Source organism: Nipponia nippon, unplaced genomic scaffold (genome assembly GCF_047370975.1).
Source record: "Nipponia nippon isolate SJK-2023a ecotype South Korea unplaced genomic scaffold, ASM4737097v1 scaffold_9, whole genome shotgun sequence".
NCBI classification, from domain to species: domain Eukaryota; kingdom Metazoa; phylum Chordata; class Aves; order Pelecaniformes; family Threskiornithidae; genus Nipponia; species Nipponia nippon.
Genome location: NW_028262413.1, coordinates 15,855,572 through 15,883,501, shown reverse-complemented (window position 1 = coordinate 15,883,501; position 27,930 = coordinate 15,855,572). Strand labels below are relative to the sequence as shown.

Below are 27,930 nucleotides of genomic sequence, written 5' to 3'. Positions count from 1 at the left end.
GCGGGGGGGCCGCCGTCCTGCCCGGTGCCGCCCGGTGCGCGGCCGGCCGGCGGCGCGGGGGGACGCCGGTAACTTCGCCACCCTCGCATGACGGGCCGGCACCGAGCCCCCGTGAGTAACGCCGGGGGGGCGGGGGCGGGCGGAGGCAGGCAGGCAGGCAGGGAGGGAGGGAGGGAGGGAGGCGCGGCCGTGAGCGCGCCCCGCCGCCCCCAGCCGCGCAGCGCCGCGCACCCGCGCACCCGCCGCGGCCGCCACTTCCCGCGGGCGTCGCTCGGCGGCGGGCGCGCTGCCTCCGCAGGAAGCGGTCCCGCGGCCCGGCCCCTCCTGCCGCTCGGCGGCGGGCTCATGCACTCTGCGGCGCGGCGGCGCGGGCGGCGGGATGGCTCCGGCTCTGGCTCCGGCGGCGGCGGGCGCTGAGCCGCGGCCCCCCGCGCTGCTGCCGCCGCTGCTACCGCTGCTGCTGGTGCCGCTGCTGCTGCTGCTGCCGCTGCTGCCCGGCCGCGCCGCCGGCCTGGAGGTGCAGCGCAAGTTCCTCTCGCCCACCCCCACCAACAACTTCGCCCTGGACGGCCCCGGCTCCCGCGTCTACCTGGCGGCCGTCAACCGCCTCTTCCAGCTGTCGGGGGGCGAGCTGGCGCTGGAGGCGGAGGCGGCGGTGGGGCCGGTGCTGGACAGCCCGCTCTGCCACGCGCCGCAGCTGCCGCAGGCCTCCTGCGAGCACCCCAAGGTGCTCACCAACAACTACAACAAGATCCTGCAGCCCGACCCCGAGCAGGGCGTCCTCGTCGTCTGCGGCTCCATCTACCAGGGCCTCTGCCAGCTGCGCAGCATGGCCAACATCTCGGCGGTGGCCGTGCGCTTCCCGCCGGGCGGCAGCGACCCGGTCACCGTCTTCCCCAGCATGCTGAACGTGGCGGCCAACCACCCCAACGCCTCCACCGTGGGGCTGGTGCTGCGCCGCGGCGGCGGCGGCGGCGGGGCGCGGCTGCTGGTGGCCGCCACCTACACCGGCTTCGGCAGCCCCTTCTTCCCCCGCAACCACAGCCTGGAGGACCACCGCTTCGAGAACACGCCCGAGATCGCCATCCGCGCCCTCAACGCCCGCGGCGACCTGGCCAAGCTCTTCACCTTCGACATCAACCCCTCCGACGACAACATCTTCAAGATCAAGCAGGGCGCCAAGGCGCGGCACAAGCTCAGCTTCGTCCGCGCCTTCCTGCAGCGCGGCGCCGCGCCGCCCGCCCGCCGCCCCTACGCCTACCTGGCGCTCAACAGCGAGGCCAACGCGGGCGACAAGGAGAGCCCCTCGCACAGCCTGCTGGCCCGCATCTGCCTGGGCGAGGCGGCCGAGGCCACCCTCAACGGCAGCGGCGAGACCAAGAAGCTGACCGAGTCCTACATCCAGCTGGGGCTGCGCTGCGGGGGCGCCGCCGACGCCTTCACCCGCCTCGTCTCCGTCTTCCCGGCCCGGGCGGCCTGGCGCAGCCCCGCCGCCCCCGCCCCGGGCCCGCCGCCCCCCGAGGAGCTGCTCTTCGGCGTCTTCGAGCGGGCCGGGGCCGGCGGCGGCGGCGGGCGGCCGCAGTCCGCGCTCTGCGTCTTCCGCTTCGCCGAGATCGAGGAGACGATCCGGGCTGCCCGCAACTCCTGCTTCGTCAGCCCGGGCGCCGGCATGGTCACCGTGCTGGACAGCGTGGTGCAGGGCACCGGCCCGGCCTGCGAGAAGAGGAACATACAGGTACGGGCGGGCGGCGGGCACCTGCCGGCGCCCGGGCGGGGCGGGTGGGGGAGCAGGGACGGGGGCGTCCCGGGACGGGACGGGACGGGACGGGCGCGGGGGGAGCCAGTGGCCGGCGGGAGGCGGCGGCCCCGTCCCGTCCCGCCGCTGCTGCCGCGCCGCCTCCCCCGGGCGGGAGAGCGTCCCGCGGCCGAGGCGCTGCGGGCGGGCGGGCGCGCTCCGCTCCCCTCTCCCCGGGCTCCGCTCCCCGGGCTCCGCTCTCTCCGCGCTGGCGCCGTGTCGCACCGGGTCACCCGTCAAAGCCGGTTGGGTCCCGGCTGCTTCCCCCTGCAGCCAAGCCTGCGGCGGGGCTCGTACCCGACAGAGAAGCGGGGGGTGTGTGTGTGCGGGGGGCAGGCCCCCCGTCTGTCAGGGGACGCCGTTATTCCCACGCCCTGTCCCCGGTGAGCCGGGGCGACTGACGGGCGCGCTGTCCCCGCTCCCCCGCCGTGCCCTTGCGCAGCCGGGAGGGCGGCGGGCATCGCCAGCCCCGCCGGTCCCTTCCCACGTCCGTCCCGCCGCCGCGGCCGGGCAGCCCTGCCAGGGGACAGGCACACACAGGCTGCCTTGTTTCGTTGCGTTCGGGGTAAAAGTTTGCCATTGTCACGATTTGTTACCAAGTGGCCGTAAATGTTAACGCCAGATAAAGACGCCTGTTTTCCCTTTCACTAAAGATATGCGATGCTTGAGGAAAAGAAAGAAAGGAAGAAAAAAGGGCTGCTCTAACACTGCATTTTTCCCTTCCTCTGGGAAGGATGCATAACTCAGCTCCATCAAAGATCGTAAAAACATCTGTTTGATTTCAAAGGCAAGAGAGAGCGTTGGGGCTTGGGCTTCCCTGTGCAATGCCAGTGGCAAAGAGAGAAAGGTTTCCCATGGTAACCAAAGTGTTTAGTGTGGCATCTCCACGCTGTGTTAAAATATGTAGTCTTAATGCACTGGTTCATAGACCTACTCTAGCAAAGTTGAATAGTTTTTCCCTGGTGGCAAAGCACAAGCTGCCTGACAGCCAGGAAATCTGGTAGTTGTCCTGGCTTTTGAGTTAATTCCACAAAGACTCGGTGCGTTAAAACACTGGGTGCCCAGTCCTGAAGCCTTGGCATGGTCACGGCTCTCAGAGGAGTCACTGGGAGTCAGGAATCCTATTTACAGTACGAGAAAGCACCCGCAGTTCTTGTTGGCTGTGGTTGCAGCTCAGCATCCCTGCGAATCAGCCTCTCAGCCCCTCGCAGGATTGAACTGGCTCTACCAGGCGGGTCAAGAGGAGGCATTGTGGCTGAGACTCCTGGAGGGTGCTTAGAGAGGCAGCAGCCTAGCTGTAGCTGAAAGTCCATGGCAGAAAGACACCCTTGAGCTTCCTCAGTGCTCCGGGACTGTTGGGAAGATACCGGTTTTTCTAACTTTTGTTCAGTAGGGAAAATAATCATGACTAACACCAGTCCATTAACGTTTAAAATACCAAATCCAGTAAGGTATTTAGACAGCTAATTCCCTGGTGACTTCGGGGAGACTCAGTGCAGAAATGAGATTTCACTCTGTCTTTGGGTCTGGCCTGTGATGCTGTTCCGCTGCAAAGCGTGCTCCTGGAGGCAGTCCTTCCCCCTGAGCGCTCCCTGGGCAGGCGGGGAAGGCGACGAGGAGTACGGTGTCCGTTGGTGCCACAAAGGCAGTCCGTGAAGGATGGCTGTGGCCCTGAAGGGGTAAACGATAAGGCACGTGAGGTTCAGAGGAGCAAGCTAGAAATCACTGAGCTTCTCCAATCCTATAGAAGTCAGTAGAAACTCTCCGCGTTTACTGTTGTGGTGAGATCAGGCTGCGAGAAAATTTGTTTACGTGGAGACAGCAGTATGGCTTGTGGTTATATAGGGTGGACAGGGAAAACCGGGTTCTAGTCCCGACTGACACTGCTGCTGTGTCGCTGTCCTTGAACCAGTCATTTAACTCCAGTTAACCTCAGTTTCCTGATTTGCCGCATACTCCTATATTTATTACTATTATTCAGAAACCGAACTCACATGTAGCATAAGATTACATTTGTAAAGCTGCTTTGAGACCCTTTGATGTCAAGTACAGCAGGATACAAATGAAGCATACCATTAATATTCGTTCATGCTTAATATTTCTACGCTTTCCATGTATTTGAAGCGTACTCCTCTAAAACCGGTGACCAAGCCTGCTGGGAAGCCTTCCTACCAGTCAGAAGGAGGAGAGCCTTTCATTTTTTTTGCCTTTTACTTAATCATTAGAATTGCCAACAAGTTAACAAGCTGTTTTCGTTTTCAAGTCCCAGAGTGGCAGTGTCAAGAGAAGAGTTGTAATATTGGGTTTCTTTGTGCTGCAAAAACCTAACATCAATTTCCACCTTCAAGACAATGAAATACTCTTAACACATTTTTGTGTCCCAGCCCTGGGAGCGCAGCAGGAAAATGTATTAAAGCAGCAGCTGGTTCGGCGGAGCAGATCAGCATCTAGCTGCCTTCCCATTGCGAGCTCCACTTCTCCACCCGTTAGTGCGTTTCCAGGTTCTCGTTTGCCTGTGCATCAGTGATAGGTGCTCCGGTATTATCAGAATTGTGGTTCATTAGTTCTTCCTGTGGACTAGGTGGTTGGGTTTTAAAGCTCCTTCTGGAAGAAAAAATAAAAACCTAATGATGGCCTGATTCATTCCGAGCGCGCTGAAGTAGTTGGTTGTTACAAATACGGAGCATGGGCTGTTAGGCGTAATGCGGTGTGAAAGGAAAATCATTGCCCCCTTGTGTGCTCTTCTGTCTAATTGAATGCTCCTCTCCTGCAGCACTCGGCTGTGACTCAGCCAGGGAGCTGCAGCACTCGGCCGCCAGTGATGGGTTTCGGCAGTGGGCCCTCGGCGTGCCGGCCATCCCCGGCTGTCCTGGTGGCACCGCTCGCCGATGAGGGGCCAGGCTCGTTACCCCTCAGCATCGTGACGAGAGGTCCGATGGGAGGCCGGCAGTGAATGGAGGGGCTTCATCCCCGTGTAGGGGAGTGCTCTAAAGCAGTTGTGGTCGGCAGGGTGGCAGCTGCTTGTGTGGCTCCCGCTGTGCCCGTGTGGGACCAGCCACGCAGGGGACTGCGGAGGGTGGGTGGGACAGGTGGCCCTGGGGACAGTGTGTCTCCACCGGCTGGCGGGGGAGCCCGGGTGGCCGCTTAGCCTGCGTCCCCAGGGCTGGGCGAGGGGAGTCACCAGCTCGGCCTGGGAAGGGGATGGAAGTGCTAACTTGCAATTAAGCACATGCTTAACAGCTTTGTGAGATGTGGAGAAAACGTGCAGAGGAGCATGGTCTGGGGCAGGAGTGGAGGGTGGTTGGTTGTTCTCAGTGAGGGCTGCTGAAAAGTCACTTACTGAGGAGGTGAATTCGCAGCGGCAGCTTAGGGGAAGGAGGATGTATTAGGGAAGGATTTCGTTGGATTGGGTTCTTGTTCTCCGAGTGAGTGGGTGAGTGCTAGGATTGCTTTCCTTCAACAGAAATAGCTTTTTATAATGAATTTTGTGGCAAATACTGGGCTGTTGTTGTAACGCATGCAGTTAAAATGAGATACTCACATGGAGTCACTGCTATGTTTTGCCCACTTGAAGCCTGGGTGGAATTTGGACCCGAGCCCCCAGGAGAGAAAAGGAGTACGAGTTCTCTGTAGCAGACTGTCTTTAACGTCATTTGCAGCAATGTGCTGACAGAGCTTATCAAAGCCTGAGGACACTGAGTGGGTTTAGTTCATATTTGAACTATTCTGCCCCAGCGGGATCATGGCCCAGTAGGTTTGAAGGTCACACCGGCTGCGTGGCTGGAGTGCAGTGCAGCTGCAGTATGCCAGAGGCCTTGTGAAAGCAGACCAGGCAAGACCCTGTCCCTGGCTTCCCCGTGGCCCAAGAGGAATGGCCGTGCGGGTTGTCCCAGCACCTTCCCTCTTGGCGCCACTGAAAATAAAGGTAAGGCCATTCCTGCGGCGCGGCGGCCATGCTGCATCACTGCCACGTCCCAGCAGAGAGAAGCCCCCATGGCATCCTCTTGCCACTGCCCCGTCTTTCAGGCTGCCATCTGGGCAGGGGGACAGACCAGGTACCTTTGTGCTGCTCCAACCAGCAGCTGCCTTTTTGGCTAGGGAAATGAGGACGGCTACCGGGCAGTCCCAGCCCCGCTCTCCTGGCCACAGCCGCAGCAGAAGGGCAAGCAAATGTGGATTTCCAGGTATCTCTACAAACCTTCCTGCTCTGGGTCTCCAAACATAGGCTGACATGGGGGTCTGAGTTTAACACAAAATAAAACACACCGCGCAACAAACAGGCACACTTGAGGAAAAGCTGAGCTAGTAACCCCATCCCACACTCCCAGCTATGCCGGACTCCTCGTCTTCTGTGGTTTCCGCACCAAGCCCTACGCTCTCCTTCTAAAAGCTCCTAGAGAGGTAACTAGGGGAAGCACACTTGTATTCATTAGACTTGGATTTGCTAGCCAGGGATCTGCATCTCTCCTGGGAAATGTTTTGGGGTCTACAACTCAAAAAAGGCTGAAAATCTGGTTTGTTTCCTGTGCTGAAAAACATAGGCACGGCGGCCTGGGATAATGATGCATTTCAGCATTAATTCTCAAGTTTCTGACTCTTGTGGCTTTGTGTCAGATCCTGCATGCTCATTGAGCACAGTGTTTTGTGGTGTAATGATGAGATACCCACCAGTGAGCTTTACTATAACGGGTTGTTAAATAAAACGAACTCCTTGGGTAGACTGTATAAACAGTCTCAGCATATATGTATGCCTGGGCATAGAAATGTGGTTTGAAACCAGTCAGAAAATCTTCCCAAAGAAAAAAACCTCATATACACGTGGGAATATGACAAAGCATCTACTTACTGTCCAAATATACTGTGGCATCTCCATGGGATTGGGTTTTATAGGAGCTGAGTTACTTTGAAGTGCTGGTTTATACTAATTTAGAAATTCCAAACATGAAAATAAATGTGCTCTAACCTTACATCTACTCAAATAAATCTGGAGGATTAGCCACAGAAAGGAAACTGGGAATTTACACTTAATTTGTACATTAAAAATTAAGCAGGAGTTCTTGTAGCAACTTAATTTCTGCTTTTCACAGAACGCGTTGTGTTTGGCGCTGCTAGCACACACCTGAAGGTGCAAATGCCCCGTTACGGCAAAGCTGAACCACGCTGTTGTATCGCCATAATCCATTTGCTTCTGGATGATTTTTACAAGCAGTGGGAAGTCAGTGTCCCTCCAAGCTGCCATCCGAGGGCTGGGCGGCGAGGGGCCGGTCTGTCCACGGAGGGGCCGGCAAGACCTGGGATGCCCCAGACGAGAGGTTCAAGCCACAGCCTGAGCTTTGCTGGGCTTTGCAAGACTTCAGACTTAGACCCAAGTACTGCGTACCTGCTCTGTCTCTCACCTGGTATTAGCGAGTCGTGGCTAACTGTTGGGTACGTTTCCTTGGGAATTTATGTGGAAATACTACCTTCTGCTTGCAGTCAAGGCACACGCAGGCAGCTGGGAGCAGAGAGCAGGAGCCGTGTGAATCTCGTCCTTCCTGGGAAGGCAGGCTCAGCTCCGTGGGCTGCCTGCGCCCGGGGGCTTTCCCACTGCTGAGGGCCTGCAAGGCCCCGGTGCTTTGTGTCGAGCAGGGGAGTCTCCCGGGGAGCGGCTCGGTGCCCCCGAGCCGAAGGTGGGTGGTGGGAACGCACCTCCTGGGATTCCCTCGGGCTCGCCCCTGCTTTGCATCTCAAGCTCAAACAGATCCCAAATTGCGAAGGGAAATTCAGTTGAAGTGGCAGAAGTTTCTGTGCCTGGAAACCAGAAGTTGTGCTGCTTTAGGTGAGAGAACAGAAAACGGGTCCTGGCTGTGGCAAAGCACCCGCCTGCTCGTGGAGCCTTGGGCCCATGGTGCTGGCTGGTGCTGGCTGGCCTGGGTGAGGCGGGCGCCGGGTCCCTTTGCAGAGGGGGACCAGAGCTGCCCCCTCGGGTTTCTGGAGAGCCGTAACTGCAGCTGGCTGTACACACCTTGTTATTCTCAGTAGCTAGAAATTCAGATTAATTTTGATCCATTGAGCTCATCAAATCTCCTGTGACTAAATAATGGTTTAGGTGGAAAACAGAAAAAGGATCATTTTGGCCAAGTCCAGTGCTGCACATGGAGGTACATCACGGCCGGGAGGACACTGAAACACTCTGTGAAGTGCTCCTACAATTGTACAGAGGCGGTGACCATATATCGGCAGCAGTACCTTCATTCACTGGTTTTCAACCACTTTTATTTGTGTAGCCCCAGAAGTTTTCCAGGGCAGGCGTTTGGCTCCCACGCGTGAATGCGAACCTGCTCCCTGGGAGCCCCAATGGGTGCTAGCTCAGCTGCAGGGTCTCGGTGGGTGGAAATAAAGGTATTTGCCATCTCTTCTGATTTTTCAAAGTCTATTTTATAGTGATTGAGAGAGAGGATTGGTGGGGCTGAGGGCACCTGGAGAGGTGAATAGGGCACCTAGAGATGTGGACGGGTGCCTGGGGATGCTGTAAAAACACCTCGCTATGCCTTGAAAATCCCAGTACGCATCTATTTAAACTTGCAGGCAACTGCACCGTTGTGATATTCTGGTCTGATGACCTCTTCCAGCAAGTTGTTGGAAACATAATAGGTCTGAGCCCCTGGCTGTGGTAATTTAATGCAAACACGAGGCAAGCCTGAACCAGCAGCGGTTGGAAACAATCAATTATAACCACCTGAGTGCCACCACACGCTACCTACAGCAGCGTGGCTGCGCCTCCCGGCTCAGGCGCGTGCGCGGCACGCGCGAGGAGTCGCCCGCTGCGGCCGGGGGCTCCCCAGCTGCAGGGACTGTGCGCACAGGCGTGTGACCGCTCGTTTGCGCTAAGGAGGTGATGGACGGGGGTCAACGTTCTTGACCAGGAGGAAGAAATGGCTCCATGGTCAGGGGCACGTGGTGACGCCCGGAGGCGTTACTGCATGTTCTGTGCCCCTTGTGCAAGGAGCAACAGGGCTGTGCCTGCAGCAGCACTGCCAGCCCCGTGCACTCACAGATGTGTTTGGTGTTGTGAACCCACGGTACGGTGCACCAGTCTGGGCTGGGGAAGCATTACTGCCCTCTTTTCACAGGGGAAAGTAGGTGGTAAGAGACTGCCTGATTGATGCCTTGTGGTTGATCGGATGTGTGACAGTGTCAGGAGTTGAATTGAGGTCCTGAGTGCTGGAGTGCTGCTGTGTCACCGTCCCCAGCGCACGTACCCAGAGGCACGGCATGGCGGGGGGGTGAGCCAACCACTGCATCTGCAGGAGAGATCTGCTTTGCTTTGCTCCTTTTTTTTGTTTTGTTTTTGTTTTGGTTTTTGTTAGGTTGGTAAAGAAATTATTGAAAATTTTTGTTTTCTTTTCATGTTGGGATCTAACACCTTGCAGCAAGTGGAGGAGGTGGCAGACTGTCTACGGCAATCTCCCACTTTGAGAGACCAGTAGAATTTCTTGACATTTTTGAGCAGAGGGAGCAGAACTAATTTCTAACATCTGGACAGCAGTTCTTCTGGCAGCCGCTGCTCTGGTGGAGCAAGGCTGGTGGGGGCGTGGGACGGCTCGCTCCCTAGAAGGCCCGTATCAAACAGCCTGGATGAGCCCCTGTTAGATGTGGTGTGCTGATGAGCAGGGCTGATATCAAAGCCCATGATGATTTTGCCTCGTTACCCACTGAGTGTCAGTGGGGCTTGTCCAGTGTGGGGAGCGTACACTGGCTCCTCACGCAGATCTGTGCTGGGGGTTGGGACCAGGATGTCCCCAGGGACAGGGGCCATGGGGGCCGCAGCGTCCTGCAGCAGCTCGTGGTCTGAGCAGAGCTGATCTGCTGTTGCCAGCCCCTGTGCCTTCCTTTCCAGTTCAGGATGCGTTGTTTCTTGGAGGAAGGAACCCACGGATAAGCACAGCCTTGCAGGTCAGGGGTGGGACAAGAGGTGCATTGCCTTGTGGTGTTTCTCAGGTGGGCAATGGGATAGGGGTTAACTTGGATATTCAGGCTTTTTTCCATACTGGAGGTCTCATTCTGCTGTGCCCTCCTCTGAAGGTGGCATGGCCAGAGTTGCAGTCCCTGGATTTGCTGCCGTGCTCCAGAGGTGCCACCGCGCAGGTGAGCAGCGGCCGTGGGAGCTGCAGGACACAGAGGGAGCTCGGGGCTCATGGTGGGGCTGCTTGAGTCCAGGGCACAAGCCCCAATTCAAGTCTCAGGCCTCAGCGAAGCTGCAGGCTTGCATTTCAATCTGCGGCCACCAAACCCGTGCTGGCCACTGTGCCAGCGGTGCAGGCAGTGGGAGGCAGCTGATGTTGGGCAGCAGCAGTCTGGCCAGACAGGACGCGCTGCTGGAACAAGGCTGCCCATTTTGGGGCCCCAAAGCATTGGAGGGTTGTTGCTCTGACAAGATTTCTGCAGCTTATGCGTTGCAAGTGGCACTGGAATACAAATCTTTCAGTTCTAACCCAGAAGCAAAATTGTCTGAAAGTCTGGATTTTGCAAACATGTACCTCTATTATTTGAAGGAAATTTGGAACTTGTCTTCCTGTTTCTGTCTCATCTCTGTTTAAAGTATTATGGTGCTTCATACTGCTTCCTTCTGGAGGAAAAACCCTTCAGCTATTAGATTTTCATCCCACCGTCTGCTGACCGCTGCCAACATTCAATGGGTTGTGAGCTGCTAGTGGCCAAAAGCCATCTCTGGTCGATCGCCTAATTAAAAGGGGCCATTGAAAACCTGGAATGTTCTAGAAAACGGCTGTGTGTAGAGTGATCTTTTTAGGAGGAGTTGGGAAAGGTTTACAGTATAATGGTAGCACTCAATGAAGAAGGGGAGATATGAAAGATGAGGGATTTTTTTAATGTAATATAAAACAGCAGTTTCCAAAGTTGGTTGACTCCTGAGTTCCTGTCATCCTTCAGTATACCTCGTAGATCAAGCTGTTATCTACAAGCAGTACAGAGGCACCAGGAATGGTGTGCTGTTGCATGTGTTTCCTCGGAGAGCAGTGGACCAGCACCCCAGTCTGGGAACTGGCTCGTGCAGGCGGTGGGTTCAGGTCGGGCTTTCGGCAATCAGTGTGGCAGGTCATTAAATGGGAAGGAAATTGTGGCTAAATCTCTGCTTGAGGGGACAGACATCCTCATCTGGAGAGCCACTGATAGAGATGATTTCCTCCCTGGACTTTTTCATTTGGTTTGAATTGTGCGTGTCCCTGGGGTGAGCCACATGGCAGAAGGCTGGGATGGGTGGAAGTTCCCGCGCATCCCTCCTGGGATTCCCTTTGCCAGGAGAGCGCTCCAGCCGGTGTGCCAGCCACCTCGACATGCTTGGGCTCCCTGAACACAGAAAGGCTACTTGGCCACTGTGAAATAAGCTGCTGAAGAAAGGTTTCAAGCTTTGGGGAGGAGCTGGGGTTGCGATGTTATGTCCCTGGGATCACTTAACTGCAGTGTCATTTTTTGCTGAGATTTGGTACCACAGCAATCTGCAAAGTGCAGTGGATCATTCCAAACAGCTTTGGAAACATCAGTTTCTACGAATCTTGAAGACAGGCAGAGAAAAACATAGAAGGGTAGAGAAAAGGAAAGCCTTCCATACTTGGACCAAATAAGAGAGGTGCTCAGTTGCTGGAACCAGTAGGAGCATTGATTTTTAACAAATTTTGAAATTATTCTGTGGATCCTGATTTCCTAATTGGGGGGCCTGGGTGGGGAGGGAGGACCGCCAAAGAAGAAGCTGTAGAGATGCAATACTGGCAAGTCAACAAGCACAGTGCCTCCAGAGAGATGCCTGGAGAATGTCTTTTGCTTCGTACAGGTGCCGCCTGCAAGAGGAGACTGTATGCGGGTCCGAGGGCTGGCCCCAGGTCAGAGGAGCCTGCACTTACACCTTCATTCTTCACGCTTTCCATAACCATCCATTTAACCTGTTTGCTTGGGTTTTCTCAGTCCCAAAAATGAGGGCAGAGGTCTGTATCTCATGCATTAGGGTAGAGGAAGGGTATGCCGGTGAGCTGGAGAAGCAGTGCGTGTCCTTACACCATGTCTTCATGTCTTGGTTGCTTCCACATTTGGAGTGCTCGGTTAATGACCAAAAAGGCTTTTCTTAACCTTTCCATGCTAAACTACCGCAGTGGGCTGGGTGCCGGGAGCAAGTGGCATTGTTTTGTTTCTGGACACCAGTGCTAAGGCTGCTGGGCAGGCGATGTGCGTGGTGCTACCCATGGAGGACACCTCAGCAGCCCGGCGGCGTGGGGAAGGTTTTACTGAGGATGTATAAAAGAAGAGTAGAATTTTGCTCATTATTTCAGAGCTTAATTGATTTGGCAGAACTAATGAGGAAAGTACAGGAAAACATTTACTATAAACTACTGCTAAATGAAGCAGATTTGAACTGACACATGCAAAAGATCGGTTGTGTTAGGTAAGAAGTTGTTATTTTAATGGATGCTTTTTTCAGCCCAGAATCGCACAGATATGCCTTCCGAGCACTTTGAGCATGTAAAGTGCTAAGAGTTAGTAGTAGCAATAATAAAAAAATAACCCCCGAAGATCGAGGAGCCAAACTGACAGTTCACCCAGGACTCCTCCCTGTAGGAAGGAGTTTGAATAGTTTGAAATTGGTTACTGAAGCCAAAGCTCAACATAAATGAGAAACACAGCTTGAGTGGTGGAAGGGAGGGCTCTCCCAAGGAAAGAGCAGCTAAGAAAATACAGCCTGAATAAATCAGGCATCTTACTCCAAACGGTTTTGAGGGGGACGCGTTAGTTCAGCTTTCAGAGCAGCACGAGCGTCCTTGGGACGAGGCACGCTCGGCTGATCCTCTCTGCTCCTTGTCCCTGGGGAGCGGGGCAGAGGAGCCGCATTTCCAACGGGCATGAATTTAAAGGACGTACAAACTCTCGCTGCTTAAATGCATGCTATTTTGACTATGACAACCCCTTTGGAGCCTGTTGTTTGTTAATCCCTCTGCCTGCCCATTCCTGGGGGATTTGATTGTATAATCTGAAGTATTGTATTTAATGCAGGATGAAGGCTAACATAATAAGCTTGACCAGTCTTCCTGGCAGCATGAAGGATGTGCAATTTCAGTTAAGAGACTGCTACTTTTTTATATTTCTCTGCTTTGAGCAGTTCCCCGTGCTCTCGCACGTGCTGCTTCAGCTCTCTGCAGAGTGAAGCGCTGGCGTGTGCCAGACCCCCGGCTTGTGCGGAGGGAGGAAGGGGGACCCATGTTGGGGCTGCCTGGGCCAGGGGGGAGGTGTTTTGGGGGAGGTCTGTGCAGAGCAGGTCCTGCCAGTCTCCTGTCTACATTGCTCTTGGGTTTCTTTACCAGTAAGTAGTTCAGCCTCAGGGTCAGCACGCTGGGGTTGGGGCTTGCGGAGCAATGGATGGCCATGAGTCTGGCCAGTTCCTGCAGGAGGAGGTGGTAGAGAAGACTGAGGGGGCAATCACACTGTCTAGCTGCAGGCATCCAGCTTCGGCGCCGCTGCTGGAGCCTCCAGGGACTCCTTGGAGCTCCTACATCCTCCCTAACACCCCGAGGAAGGCTCCTGTTATAGACACCTCCCACCCTTTCCTCCTGCACCTGGAGCGACACAGCGGAAGACGGATGGCTGCAGGAAGCCCGTGTTTGTTCAAGCCGTTGTCCGGCTTTGGCCTCACCGTTATAGACTGACTGGCTTTGCCTACAGCCCAGCTTTTCCCTGGTCCTGTCCCAGTCTTTTGACTGCGTCTTCCCTCCAAGACAGGTTCTTGCAGGCAGCAGCTGAGCAGGCATATGTGAGGTTTGCCCAGGGCTGCTGCTGCTGAACAGCAGCCAGAGCTTGGGTTTTACCCTCTGAGATGAGATGTGGTGCTGAGAGCACCTTCCGGCATTTCAAACCACCTCACCTCTGGTGGTTTGAGGCCTGCGGCTGCGGTGGAGGTGAACGTGGCTCCTGCCACTTAGATGCAGCAGTTTGGCCTAACCCGAGCTTGGTCTTTGACTGGCTGGAGATCTGTGTCTTTGCAGACTCACTGAAAACAGTTTCTCGTTTGCTTTCAGGGGGCTGGTGGGCTCAGCCTGTTGGGTCAGCTCTGGCCCTCAGTCTGGCTTCAGGCACACAGTGTGCCGAGCCTGTCACCTTGTCATGGGTGAGCACCTTGACTGTTGCCAAAAACTCAGAAATCGGTGAAGGGCAGGACAAGTGGCATGGGCACCCAGCGCTGGCGGGCATCTCATGCCTCCCATTGTGCAGATTCCTGAGTAATTCTTGTGTAGCGCAGAACAGGCCTAAGGTGATGAAAAGTCCCACTCGTCTGCAGAGAGCTTGCTGCACCCTGCCCTCCCGAACGGCCATCGGTCCTGTGCTCGCTGGGCTTCACTCCCAGTTTGCTCTGCTCACTTCGTGTGAGGGACACAAGCCTGAATTCCTCAGTCATTTTAATCAGGTGCATGTCCCATGTGAAGCTGCCGAGAGTGAATGTCAGGAGCTGGCAGGAAAGAAAAGGGTTGGAGTCGAGAGTAGGGAGAGGGAAGAATGAGTTTTATAAGATGGGGGGAAAAAAGCTTTCCTGTAAAATAAAAATGAAGATAAGAGGCTGAAAAACTGCCAGGCATCAGGAGCTCTGCAGAAGCTGAAAGAACACTTTTCGGCATGAGGGTGCCATTTGTTGGCAGTGGAGGGAGGAGCGGGTGCACTGACACGGTCACTTTTCGCTCCGTGTGGCCAATGGCTCTGCTGCTGGTGCTGCTGGCTGCAGTGCAGTGGATGCGTGTTTGGCTGGGGAGGGGTGATTTGGTGGGGGAGGTGACAGAGGTTATAGTTTTTCATTGGCAATTACTCCTCTTTAGCAAGATACTAACTTTCCCAATCTGGGGATGGAGGTGATAGTCATCCCAGCTATCGCTCGTGTCGGGGTCGAGGTGCAAGGGGCTGCACACAGATCATTGTGGTTTCCCAGGACATGAAGCAGCATAGAGGTCTGCAGGAGAGGTCCTGAGGGCTGCTGCCAAGTGGCTCTCACACACTCTCGGGGAGCATCTGGGCAGGTCCTGTGGATGCTGACGGGCCACCTGGCATCGGTTGGGTGGTGCTGATTTACCCCCTGGGACTCTGCCCCCTGCTGTGTCTAGATGCCGTTGGGCTGGAAAAGCCACGGGCATGGTGGAGCTGGGGCTGTGGCTCCTCGTGGGTGGGATGTCATCCTGGTTGCCACTGAGAGCAGACAGATGGGTGTTGGGACATCCCGCTACTGGTGTCATGCTGATGGCTCACAGAGCACTGTGGGCCAGGGCTGGCACTGTGCAAATGTGCAAAACATAGCAAAACCGCTGTTTCCTTGCTCAAGAAACTTGTGGTCTAAGTTAACAGTGAAACCAGGGTGCAAATCTCATTTTAAGCCTTTTTTTAAGGACGTCTGCTGTGCTGGGGATGTGCTGATTGCTTATCGTGGATGATTCTCGAGGAAAATTCAGCAAGATTCATTTTATCAGTGGTTCTCAGCCCGAGTGCCTCGACTGGCCAAGAGCGCATGTTGATTTGCCTTCCATTGCCTAAAAAATATGATGGGAAGTTAGAGGAGCTCTGCGATAATGCCTGTTCTTGCAGCCGCACTACAATTAGAGACTGCTTACGTCTCAAGTGCCTTAACAGTAGAGTGCTCTTCTGAGGATGACATTTTCCTCCAGGCATCCCAAAAAGCCTGTTTTTGACAGCTCTGGTTGCGACACTCCAGCAGATAAACGCGTGATTGTGTGTACAAACTGCTGGCAGCACGGGGAGGGGGGCTCCGGGATGAACGGGCTCTGCCTGGGAGGGGTTTCGTGGCCAGTCTGGGGTCTGCCCGACACAGAGGAGGGCTTGTACTTTCTGTTTTCGTAACGCAGCCAGGCCGGCTTGCCACCAGCTCTCGTTCTGCCCGTTTTCCTATGGTGTCTGTGCAATATTTCCACGCTGTTTTTTAGCCTCTCTCTACTGCTCAACTTTGAGTCCGTGTCCTGCTATTCTCTTCAGACAGTATCCGAATTATTTTGAATATTTGCTCTGCAATCAGAGATTTCCCTGAGTCATACCTAAATGTTAATAAAAGCCTAATGGTTTATGTTAAGGAAGGCAAGAGATAAAACTAGAGCCCTTTTATCACAGACTTTAATGGCCTGAAAATGTCAGTTGTGTGGGAGCAACTGCCAAATTTTGAGCCTATGAAGATGATGGCTAAGTCCCACAAATCAACAAGTTTGGAACGGATTATCGGATGCTGGCTGTGTCATTTTCCCAGGACTCCAGGCATGCTAGAAGCCAACACTTTAATCCGCTCTGATACGATGCATGAAAGGGGCCGGACTCTCTTTCCACTTACTGCTGCTCTGTGAAGCTTTCAGACCCGCTGTAGCAGAGTCAGAAAAGCTTTGCTGAAAGCAAAAGCTGCAGGGCTTTTTTCTGAACTGCAGCCTGCTTTTGATTCAGAAATAAACTCCGTCTTTGCTTAAAAACTATTTTTAAGGTCACAAACACAGGATGCAGAAATCAGTACGTTTCATGGTTTTCCTGAGTGTTGCCTCACCACTCCTCTTCCTCCTTCTGTTTCCAGCAGACTTCCTTCCCGAAGGGACATCCTGCACGCCTGCCTCTGGGGCGCAGCGCCCAGGCCTGGGGAGCTGTCATGGAAATTCTGGGAAAACACTTTTTCTGCTCCTTTTAGGCCTGGGATAAAGAACTGAACTCACACCGTGAAAATAGCTGAACTCTTGAGCTCTGATGTGGCTGGAAATCTTTTATCTCTGTCCTGCTTTGTTTTTGCAATCACGCTCAGGGGTTAATCTGACTAACCCTCCTCTTAGATGTGGCTCCTTGGTTTGAATTAATTTGCATCACTTGTGAAATTTTGCAAAAATACCAAGTACACCCTCCTTGCAAGTGCGTGGAGTGACAGCAGCGCTGCTCGGCTGGTGCCGGTTGTGGGTTGTCTCCAGCTTGCGCCCGAGGTTGCTCTTTGTTAGCGTCAAAGTGGCAGAGTCAAATGTTTTGGGTGCAGAAGGACCTGAGTCTAGACCCACCCAATATTTCCGAGTTACTGAGCATCCAGAGTGTGTAGCAGAAAAATAGTGTCAATACAGTAAATGCCCACAGGGTTGTTTTAAAATGCAGGTTTTGGAAGAAAACTTAACGTTTATGGTTTCCCCACTTCAGGGTAGGGCAGTTTGATTTAAGATGGAGCAAGATGTAACCCATTCTGCACGGAGAAAGCCTTTTAGCACAACCTTGAAGTGTGATTTCCCGAGCTGTGGTGATTGCCTGGTGCCTCCAGAAGGATGTGACTTGGCCGTATCCTGTTTACCCTAACGTGACAGAGTTAAGATGTCCCCTCGGTGCTGTGCTTTACAGACAGCAGCAGCACAGTGTGTCACCCCACCCTGAGACTCGAGAGAGGGAAACACCATATGTTTCCTCCTGCCTGTCCGTCGGAAGAGCTGATGTCATTTAAAGAAAGGTGTTTCAGAGGAAGGATGTATGTGGCCAAAATAAAGCTTGGCCTGTGTTAGAATAGTTATGTCCTGTTTACTGTGGAAAACACTTCACGCTGATATTAGGCCTGAAATGCGTGATTTATACACAGGCAGGCGCAGCAGATAAGGAACTTCCCGAGATTTCGGCCACCTGTGAGAAGAAAGGCCTGCGTCCCTCGGGCTGGGAGGCAGCGAAGCTGCTGGCAGACAAATGCCAGTACCAGCTCTTCGGGCAGCTGCTGCGGAGATGAGGTGCTGAGCATCCCTCGGGCTCCCAGGTGGCCTGAGGTGCCTCTGTGCCTCAGTTTCCCAGCTGGAAGGAGCCTTGTGAGCTTCAGGTGGTTAATATTGGTAAAGAGTAATGAAAAAGGGCTAGGGATAATCATCCCCAAGACAAATAAGTTAACCCAAGTGCATTTCTAAAGGTCTGGCTGTGAATGGAAGGGACCATTAAATCAGAAACATGAATGGCTTACTGTATCCTCTGTATGGTATAAAAAAGTTGTGTTGCCCAGTTACGGGGGGAAACACACACTTAAGAATTTGGACTGCGATTTTATTTTTTAATAGAATGAAATGCTGTAAAACTGCAAAATGCATTTAGCGAAGTCACTTGCGTCCACACTTGATCCTTTCGTCTCAGTCCCATGTGAACCGAGCTGCAGCTCCGAGCATGCTGCCTCCTGCTTGGCACTCTCTTTAGCAGAGGAAGTTTTTCAAATCAGTCTTTGTTACTTCACGTCTGATGCGACCGGCAGCAGTGGCGGCGGATGTGGGGTCTGCTGGGGTGCACGGGACCGAGATTAGGGTGGTTTCGTGGAGAGGACCCAGTCTGCCGTTTGCGGCAGCACGCTTGCACTAGTCCAGCAGCAAGGAAATGAGCCCTGGACCCATCTGCAGCGGCGTGCTCCCTCCGGGCAGGGGCGATGAGCTGTTCTGCAGAACAGGGGAGTTGTCTGCTGTGTGTGCCGTTGCACAGAGGATGCTGTGGGCCTGTGATGGCACCAGGTACTCAGGAAGCCAGCGCTCTTTGCTGACCAGCTGCTACAAAAGACCAAGAGCTGGCTGGCAGCCACAGTTCACAGCAAGCCCTGTGGGGTTTGCTGCTGTCTTCTCCCATGCAAGGAGGAGGAGGGGGCAGTGCCACAGCCTGCGGTCCCCACGCTGACTGCCCCGCCGCGGATCGGCCCTGGCCCCTGCAGAGGTCACCAGCCCAGCCGTGGTCTGGCGAGGGAACGCCATCCCTCGCTCCCAGAGACACAGCCACATTGCTTCGCATATGTTTTGAGTTTTGGCAAGTTTCTTCCCCATTTTTTTGCAGGGACACGTTGCTGTAATGTGGCACCAACCCAAGACGTGTGGTCGTGGCTGGGAGGGGGGACAGGCACAAGGCGGGAAGTGCACCCCAAACTGGGGGCCGCACATGAGGTCGGAGCGGAGGGGTGGTCCTGCCTGGGTCTCACGCGCTCGCTGCAAAGCCTGAAGATTTGCCTAATCTGCTAACCGGGCTGAAGAGAGAGGAGAGCTGAAGATTTAGTCTGGTTCCATTAATGAAATAATAATGATAATAAGGGAATTAAAATACAGGCCCTGGTGCACTCAGCCCAGGGAGGAAGGAATATGCTAAACAGGCTGGTTGTCAACTTCTCCTGCCCGGTGGAAGCATGTGGTCCAGTTTCTTAACAGATACAGCCTCAAATCCCTGCATTTGTTCTGCTTAAATTAGCGTTCCTGACGATTATTTTGGAAGGGGTATCCACATTATGGTGGAGTTCAGTAAGGCGTAAAATGTGCTTAGTTTTAGGGGTGTTGGTTGCGGTCTGCCAGCAGTCTCTTGTCTAGAGTTTTGTATAAGCACTTCCTACAATCAGGGCCTTAATTTGGTGTGCTTTCAGGCAGCCTGCAAATACCCACAGTTGTCGGCACGTCAGCCCTGCAGCTGCATGCCGGTGCCCAGGAAGGGTGACAGAGCAATTGCGGCTTCTCTTAAGATGAGCCTGAAATGACACTGTAGATGATGTGGTAATGGCCCTTGAAACATGCCTGTCATTTGAACGGCTTCGGCTGCACCCACAGCACTACATAAAAGCTGCTGTAGGAGTGACAGCAGGTGAATTGTTGGCAGCGAGACTGTTGTGATAGTCAGACATTGTTGAATCCATCCACATTGTCTGAGCAGAAATTATAAGGAGAGTCTCAGAGGATTCACAGCAAGAGTGGTCATAAATCTTGGGTGCATCTCGACAGGGCAGGAGGAATATGAAGCATCCGTCCCGTTTTCAAATGCTGCTGTCATGCAGCAGCGGTGCTAATTAATTTAGCGCAGGATAATAAAGTCTGTTGTCTTACTTTGGGCCAAATGAACCAAATGCCTGCTCACATACAAGGCTCGCAGGTGAGGAGTCCTTAACAATTGTCCTCTGCCTTTGCCCCTTGGCACCTGATAGCGAATTGACACGGACGCCTTGCTACTGGCCTCATGCCCCCAGTTGCCAGCCCTCGTGTGGGGCAGCTTGTCCACCGGGGCCAGCCCCAGCAGTGCTGCTCACTGCTGCGGTTCTTGCCGGAGCCGGGCGCCTGCTGTCCCGCTGTCCTGAATTTAACTTTTCTGTAACAAAGACAGTTCCTGCTCCCCCAGAGCTTCGAGGAACAGCTTGAAAGCAGAAACCAGAGGCAAATAATGAACAACTTGTGGTCTTGGGCACAGGGCACAGCTGTCCTTGTTCCCTGGGGCTCAGTGAGCGGCTGTGGGTTGAGGCTGGACAGGGTCGGTGACTCCACCATTTCTGGGCAGAGTTTTGCAGCCACTGCTCTTCCCTCCGTGTCCCGCAGCGCAGTGCCTCCTCCCACTCGGCAGCTCCTCCATCCTGTCCTGTCCCAGTGGAAGACCAGTGGAAATTTTGCTGTTGATTGCAGTAGCAGCAAGATCAGAGCCAGGATTTACAGTCTTGAGAGTCTCCAGCAAACTTCTCCCCCCCCTCCCCCTTGGCTCTGTTCTCACTCACTTCCTCACTTACTTGCAGGGAAATAATATTTTCAGTTCTTCTATTGGAGAAACTTTTTGCTTTACCTTTTGTTTGAGAGGGAAGGAGCCAGAGATGGCTGCTGGGCTTGCAGCTGCCCCAGCTGAGCGTGGCTCTGCACGCTCCGAGCGCTGACCAGCGGGGAAGGGGGACCCATCGCAGCGCTGGGGCCATGCGTCGCACCAGCCCTCTGCGGGCAGAGCAACTGCCTCTGCGAGGGCAGGCGGCTGCTGGGGAGAGCTCGTCTTTGGTGGGCTGAGAAACCTCACCTGCGGCGCAGCCCCCGCTGGCGAGGGGCTTCCAGCGCCATGCCGGAGAAGAGACTTCTGACTGCTTTGGTGGGAAAGGGGGGCAAGGAGCCCCCTTGTCCCTTTTTACCGTCACACCTGACTTTTGTGTTGAGGTGAGGGTGCTGCTACAGTAAATGGGCCTTTGGCTGGAGGATGCCCTCCTGGGGTGCCCTTGGATGGCTCTGGCAGCAATCCTGGTGCTGCCCTGGTCCTGCCCATAGCACAGGCAAGGGCAGAGCTCCTCCGGCAGCTCATTGCCAGCAAAGCCTGGTCTGGATTTGGTTCTGAGGGTAGATCTGGCAAGCAGAAAGGAAGCTCTGTTACAGCTCTTTGGTTCTGTATTAACCAGTTACATTTTCCTATCCCATGACTCGGTAGTGAGGAGCTTTCCCTGGCTGCAGCAGGGCCGTCAGCAGTTTGTCCACACTGAGCCCGAGGCGGTGATGGCGTGGGGGATATGCTGGTGTTCGCTGCAGCCCATTGACATGTGTGTCTCTCCACAGCTGCAGCCGGAGCAGCTGGACTGTGGAGCAGCGCACCTTCAGCACCCGCTGGCCATTGTGAACCCCGTCACAGCAACCCCCGTCTTCACCTACAGCGGCCTGACCGCGGTGGCGGTGGCCAGCGTCAATAACTACACCGTTGTGTTCCTGGGCACTGCCAGCGGAGGACTCCTGAAGGCAAGTGGAGCCCGGCAGCACCAACACAGGGGAGGCAGGGCTGGGGGAACAGGGAGGGTGGGGGGGCTTCCCCTTCCAGCACCTCTGGTTTGCACAGAGGACAATGTCTCTTGTGAGTTTGTCTGAGCACCTGCTTTTGTTTGGCAATGAAGAAGTAATTGGATGCTGCCGTAATCTGTACAGTGATATATGCTGCCTGGTGACTGGTGGCCGTTAATTACTGTTCAAGGCTGCCATGCGAGCAGAATGTTCTTGATGAACCCTATGCTGGAAATGTTATTGTGCAGCATTTAATTATTAAGAGCTTTTCTAATAAATTCTCCCTCTGAGCTGATGGCTTTTGAAGGCTCCATGTAGACAGGGGAATCACCGAGAGATGCTTCATCACAGCTGAATCCAAAGCAGGTGTGAACCCATGCATCTGATGGAGTATCTGTTTTAAATAATGTGCCAAAGGCGATGTAGGGCAATGTGATACCCTGGCTCCAGAGCCAAGATGCAAGGCCAAGGTTTCAGGAATTTTAGCACTTGAAGTTCACCAAAGAAAGTTTTGATTCCAGCCAGCCACAACAGTTTGGTGTACTCTCAGCATCGAAAGTCCACAGAGGAGAGGGGGGAAAAGCCCTGGAGCGGAGACACAGCTGATAGCTGCTTTGTCTCAGCCTGGGGTGAGTGGTGCATAATGCGGAATATTGGATCAAAATGCTTGGAGAGAAGAAAACTGATCCAATCTCTTCCCTTGCGTCCAAGTGCTCCTGGCAAAAATGTGGGAACGATCACAAAGAAACTCACTGCTTTGATTTTTGCCCTCAGGGGCAGGTAATTCAGGAGGGTGGGAGGAAGCTGGCACCCCAGCCAGGTGCGCTGAGCTGGAGCGGCACATGCCCCACGCAGCGCAGCCCTGTTCACACAGTATTAACAGCTCTGCTTCCATTATCATCTCAGAGAAAGCAGCCTTATCTGCTGAGCCTCCATTAGGGAGAGGCTCCTGGCTACCCTTTGCTGGGATAATTTGCTCAGATAGCTCTAATCTAATTCTACAACACAGCTGCATAACCAGAAGCCCTTTTACCTTCGGGGCTCCTTGTTGTTTGGCACGGGATACAAGATACTTCGCGTGAGTTATCATTCAGATTTGCTGCCTGAGAAAAGACAGCAAAGGGGCAGAAATAGCGCTCAACCAGCTTCTGCCAGCAGCAATTATGGCTGCTGGGGGTATGTATGGGGAATTAATCAGATAGGCTGCAGATGGGCATTTCGTGAGGGCCATTATCAGTGCCACGTCCAGCAGTCATTAAAGGAAAAACAGCCCTTGGGAAGCAGTGGCCAGGGCAAGGTGTGCCAGGCTGCAATGACCTCGAAGGAGTCGGGGGGGTGGGATAGGTCTGTTCTGGCAAGTCCCCACGTGTCCAGGTCTGGAAGGCTGTGGTGGGGTTACCCAGAACTTCAGCCCACTCTGCTCTCGCCAGCGCCAGTGCAGTACGTGTCCCCCAGCACGCCCCGGCCCTGCTCTGGCGAGGGGATGGGTGGTCTCTGCACCGCTGCGGTGGCTCTCCGCATTTAGCTCTCTCTCATTTAGCTTCTGGATAGCCAGCTTTTAAAATGGGGATAATGATAGTCCCCTTCTTTTTCTGCATAGTAGCTTGCAGTGCTTGCATATCGTTCTTAGCAGAGGGAAGCCCTCTGCTTTGAGCTTGTGCTATCTTACTAGGACATGTCGGTGCTGCTCTAGTGTAAGAATTAATTAATCCTATGTTAATTAATTAATCCAGAGAGCAGAGGCACGCTTGGTCCTTACAATTATTGCCTTCCCTTGCTTGTAAGGAGGTAGGAATTTTCCTCGCTCCCTTTCTGTTTTAAGCTGAAAAGTGACTGTCACGCAAAATTGTGTAGCCCTATTGTTATTTCCTCTCAGCAATGCCACATTTAATTTGCTGAATTTTCAAGTCAAATGCCACGACGTTCTGGGATCTGAAAGGCAGGCTGATGCTTTGCAGCCTCTTCCATCACTGCCAGCGCTTCAGCTGGTGATTCATGAGGCAAGGTAGGATTCGGCTCTCTTGCGGCAGCTGCCATGGTCTTCTGGAGTTAGCAGGGATAAAAGCTTCTTTTGGCCAGGAATGACAACACTTATTTTTCAGATATGCAGGGAGCAAAGGACGCCATGCTGTACAGCCCCATTGCTGATTTTCACTGTTTTTCATTAAGCTTTGGAAATGCAATGTTCTTTGTAACAGAAATGCACATATGTATGTAATGAGGGCTGAAGGCTGGTGCCACTTACATTAGGGTACAGCGAGAGTAACACTGCTGTGGCCTGCTGGAAACAGCCGGGCAGTCGCGCCGTGCAGTGGGTAGAGGCTTAGACTAGAAGTTTTGCAGGCAGCCTCTCAAACAGAGGGCTTTAAACAGAGGGATCAAGGGTTGTTCATCACTGGGCATTGCTCCTGGCCATGGCCTGGGCTTTCTGGACCACTTACTACCTTCCCTGTAGGACAGAGCTGGCTTTTCAGTAAAGCTCTGTGTGTGCAGCTTGCAAAGTGTGTAGAGGTTTACAGTGCTTGTAAATGTGGAACACCATTAGATACCACTTTGATTCTTGTTTATAACTGAGGAAAAATAATCTTCTACCCACAGTGTTTGAAAAATGGTCTCAATGAGTGGCTTCTTCTCACTACAGATTAATCTGGACAGTACCATGAAGGTTATTAGCAGGAGATCCATTTCGGTGGCTTATGGTGAGCCTGTCCACCCCATCATGCAGTTTGACCCTTCTGATTCCACCTACCTCTATCTGATGACCTCCCATCAGGTGAGACCTTTAGTCTTGAACAAAATAGTCCTTTGAGCATCATGCATTTGATTTAGCATTCAGCACTAAGCTGGGAGCAGGAAGGGACAATAAAATATGCTTTAACATTAATGGGCAGAGCCAAGAAGTTCAGAGCTTTGGCTGGGGTGTCAAAGGGCTTTCTGGGGGGGGCGGTATCTGTGCCTGTCCATTCTCCTCGGGGGGTCATGCCGAGCAGACCAGCTTGTCAAGCTTTCTCATCTTTGTGGTGGCAAGGTAAAAAGAAGAGTGAAAGATATCAAAACTGATCCCGCTTACAGGAGTGCAGAAATAAGCAGAGATTGTTCCTGTATAGAAACCTGAAAATTACGGTACATGGTCTTTAAGGAGGCTTTTAGGAGATCCTACAGACAAAAAGTCTGCCTGTCAGAAATGATCCTTGGGGGAGTTTTCTGCTCAGCCTGGCCGGCAGGAGGGCTGGATGGAAGGAGGGCTCTCTGTGGAGACCGGGAACGCTGCAGCAGGTAGAAACAGACGGTCTCATCTCCGTCAAGTGAGCAGAGGAGGAAGACGAGAGCTGAGCGCTCCAGGCGCTGGTGGTTTGTCCTGAATTACATTTTAATCTGTCAAAACAGATGCACAACCACAAATGTTATATGTTGCATTTGTATTTTCCAAGCCTTAATTCTCTGCAGATTGGTCATTATCATTTCACAGAACCCTCCCATGATGCCTCTTTAGCCGATGTTTCAGACTGTCTCATCTCAGCTCCCAGGCTGGGCTGTGCACCTTATTGATCAAACACCCAGTGCGGCACTTGTGATGCTCTCCTCTGTCTGTTTCTTTTCCAATAAACGAGACGAGTTAATTTTTCTTTGGTGGAATTAGCATCCTGGGAAGCTCCCTGGAGCTTGATGGGGTTGGGGGGATGCTGAGCACCACAGGGCTGGGGAGCAGTGAAATGCTGCAGGTAAAGCGGGGCTCAGGCCAAGGAGCCCACGGTCTGAGGTGTGCTCACCTGGTGGGAGCTCAGGGCTCTCAGCACCTCACATTGTCAGTCCCCGCTGTACCAAATGACTCAGTTTTCCTTCCCAAATGTTCAGAAATCGAGGGAGGAAAAAGCAGAAGCTGACACATGCTTTCCCTCCAACTGCTCCTGCTGAGCAAGTCCCCAGAGGTACTTTGATTTCTTTAAAAATTAAGGTTTCCAGAGTGGTTTTGCTTTCTGGCCATTTTGTAAATAGCCAGATAGCGTTCACCTCTGTCTTGAAAGGCGCTTTCTGCAGGTCTGAGTGAGAGCTTTTCACAGGGAGGGACAAGCTGTGAAACCATCTCCATCTGACCCATCAGAAAGGTGTGGTGTCGCTCTCCGTAGCCTGACCATCACACATCTATTGCTAAGGTGCCAGCTGAAAAGGAGCTGCTCAGCTCAGCACTGCCACGCACCCCGTGGGGCGACCACACCAGCAGCAGCAAGCCCCGTCCCTTGGGCGTCCTTACCTGCCCTGGGGCACACGGACCCCCGGCTGGGTCGGGCTCTGCTGGGGCACTGGCAGGGCAGTGGACAGCTGCCAGTGCCAGTCCCTTTGCGGGCCGGTCGTACACCGAGCACCCACCTCTGAGTGGTGTGGGGCGGAGGACGGTGGTGCTGGGGTCTGCTCCTTGTCCATTCTGGAAGGCTTGGTCCAGGCTAACGGGTAAAGTAGCCTGAGACACTGGTGTCTCGTTGCTAGCTACACATGACCATACTGGCGCATCCCCGTTGCATTGAGTGTTCCTGTGGTGTTGTAAACATTTTGGAAGCAGTTGTGGTGTTGTTGTGCAGATGACACGGGTGAAGGTGGCTGCCTGCAACCAGTACTCGACGTGCACGGAGTGCCTGGCCGCCGCTGATGCTTACTGCGGGTGGTGCACGATGGAGACCAGGTAGGACTGGTTGTGTCCCAGTGTGCTTTGGCATGGCCTTAGTCCCTCAAGCCTGGCCAAGAATTTCTGGTGCCTTTTATATTTCCACACAGTCACACTACCATTAGTCTTTGTCCATTCCTTACGAAATACGTGCTTTTAAAAAACAATTGCATTTGGTCTGAAATGGTTGGGATGCTCTTCAGAGGCAGGGTTTAACTAGCTGCATTGTTATGCTGCAGTCAGTTGCCAGTGCAAAGAATATACTGCAGGCATCCAACCATGGGACTGAGAGAGCCAACACCCTGTTAAAGACCATCTTTTGCCCTTGCAATTTATTTATGTGTAGGAGACAATCAACGCTCAAAAAGGGATTTACAAAATTAGACTCCGCGTTTACAAATTGAAGAAGTCGGACAAAATGTCACCTTCTCCTTTTCAGTTCTGGGTTCAGCCTGCCTGCTCTTGCTTACCCTGAATCCTGATGCTCCGTTGATGCTCGTGGGAGTATGTGCTCTTATCGTGGCAAACAGACACTTTAAATATAGCAGCAAAGCTTTAGGCTTAGCTGCATGGATGGAGGAAAAAGGTGTAGGCACAGGATTTTCTCAGGATCTTCCCTCACAAGAAAGTCAACATTTTTATCACCTGTTTTAAAAATAATCAACCATGAATTGTTCCCCTGTTCGTTGCAGGTGTTCTCTGCAGCACGAGTGCACGAACTTCACAGGGGCCAACTTCTGGGCGAGCGCAAGTGAAGGAGTGCAGCAGTGCCCTTCCATGACCATCTTGGAGCCTGAGATTAATATCGACAAAGAGAACCCGGTGCGTTTGATGTGAATACCAAATTAATCATGTGCAGCATCCCATAGAGTCGTTACCTGCTCTCAGGGCTGATAAATATCTATGCTCCTTTAGCGTAGCAGCATTGCTCCACACAGCTCAGATATAGGTCATGGGGATGCTGAGCTCTGTTGTATGCTATTGAGTCAGGCCAAGGTTCCCGAAAGTGCCTGGAGGTGACCTCCTGCGCCTTGACACCCTGGAAGGCAGCAGAACGTCAGCTGCTGAACCTGTAGGTGAACAGGGCTTCTAAAGCTGCTAAACTGAATACACTGGAGAGATTTGTAAAACTTCAAAATAGAGAAGACAAGCTGCAGACAGCTAAATGTACTCATTTTCTGGTTTTGTATTGTTGCTATTTTTAACAATATTTTAATGATATTTTAAATGTTTTCATCAAAATATTTTTCATTTAAAGACAGACCCTCTCCCAACGGCAAAAATCACTCTGTGCCAAAGTTCTCGACCAGCCCTAACATGGGGAAATTGCTCGTAAACAGGCAGCGGTTGGGGCAGAGCCCAGACCAGAGCCAGAGAGAGGGATCCCAGGGGACCCTAGCACTGGCCCAGCTCCACTTCTGCCGCACAGGAGTGGTGGGCTGGGGGTCCCCAGGGAGTCACCTCATTGATGGCAGGGGAAGCCAGCCGAGCACATGGGCTGTGTGTTTTCCTGAGTCACCCTCCTCAAAAGCATTCCCTTTCTGGAAAACTTCCCATCCCTTCCCCATGGAGGCCAATGGCGAAAAGAAATGCCTGCAGCCAGCCCGTTCGGCCCTTGTGTGCCGGGGGGGACACTGGCTTGTGGCTGGCCCCCAGCAGCCCTCCCAGCAGGCTCCCATGAGACACCTCCTGTCACCAGTCCCTGGTACGGACTGGTGCAAGCCAGCAGGTTCAGGCACTCAGAAGCAGAGTTTAATATTTTCTGCTCGTGCAGGCAGCCGTGGGTCGAGGACAGCCTGGGCGGCTGGGGAGAGTTTAACTTTGCATCCTGCTTCCTCCGAGTGGTCTCCCAAAGGAAGCCCTGGGCTGGGTTTTCATGCCAGCTGGTAACACACCAGCTACTGTTGTTGGAGGTCGTGGTGACAGAGCTCTTACTACTG

At 53.6% G+C, this 27,930-nt stretch overlaps 1 protein-coding gene across 1 annotated transcript in view; it reads left to right on the top strand.

Annotated features, from left to right (window-relative positions):
- Positions 1-317: 317 nt before the first annotated feature.
- Positions 318-27,930, top strand: part of PLXND1 (plexin D1) — an 85,776-nt gene continuing 58,163 nt past the window's right edge. The window contains exons 1-5 of the mRNA XM_087744275.1: positions 318-1,735; positions 21,115-21,291; positions 23,972-24,103; positions 25,908-26,008; positions 26,683-26,812. Coding sequence (XP_087600401.1) covers positions 380-1,735; positions 21,115-21,291; positions 23,972-24,103; positions 25,908-26,008; positions 26,683-26,812 — 1,896 coding nt within the window. The 5' untranslated portion in view covers positions 318-379. The remainder of the gene's footprint in view (positions 1,736-21,114; positions 21,292-23,971; positions 24,104-25,907; positions 26,009-26,682; positions 26,813-27,930) is intronic.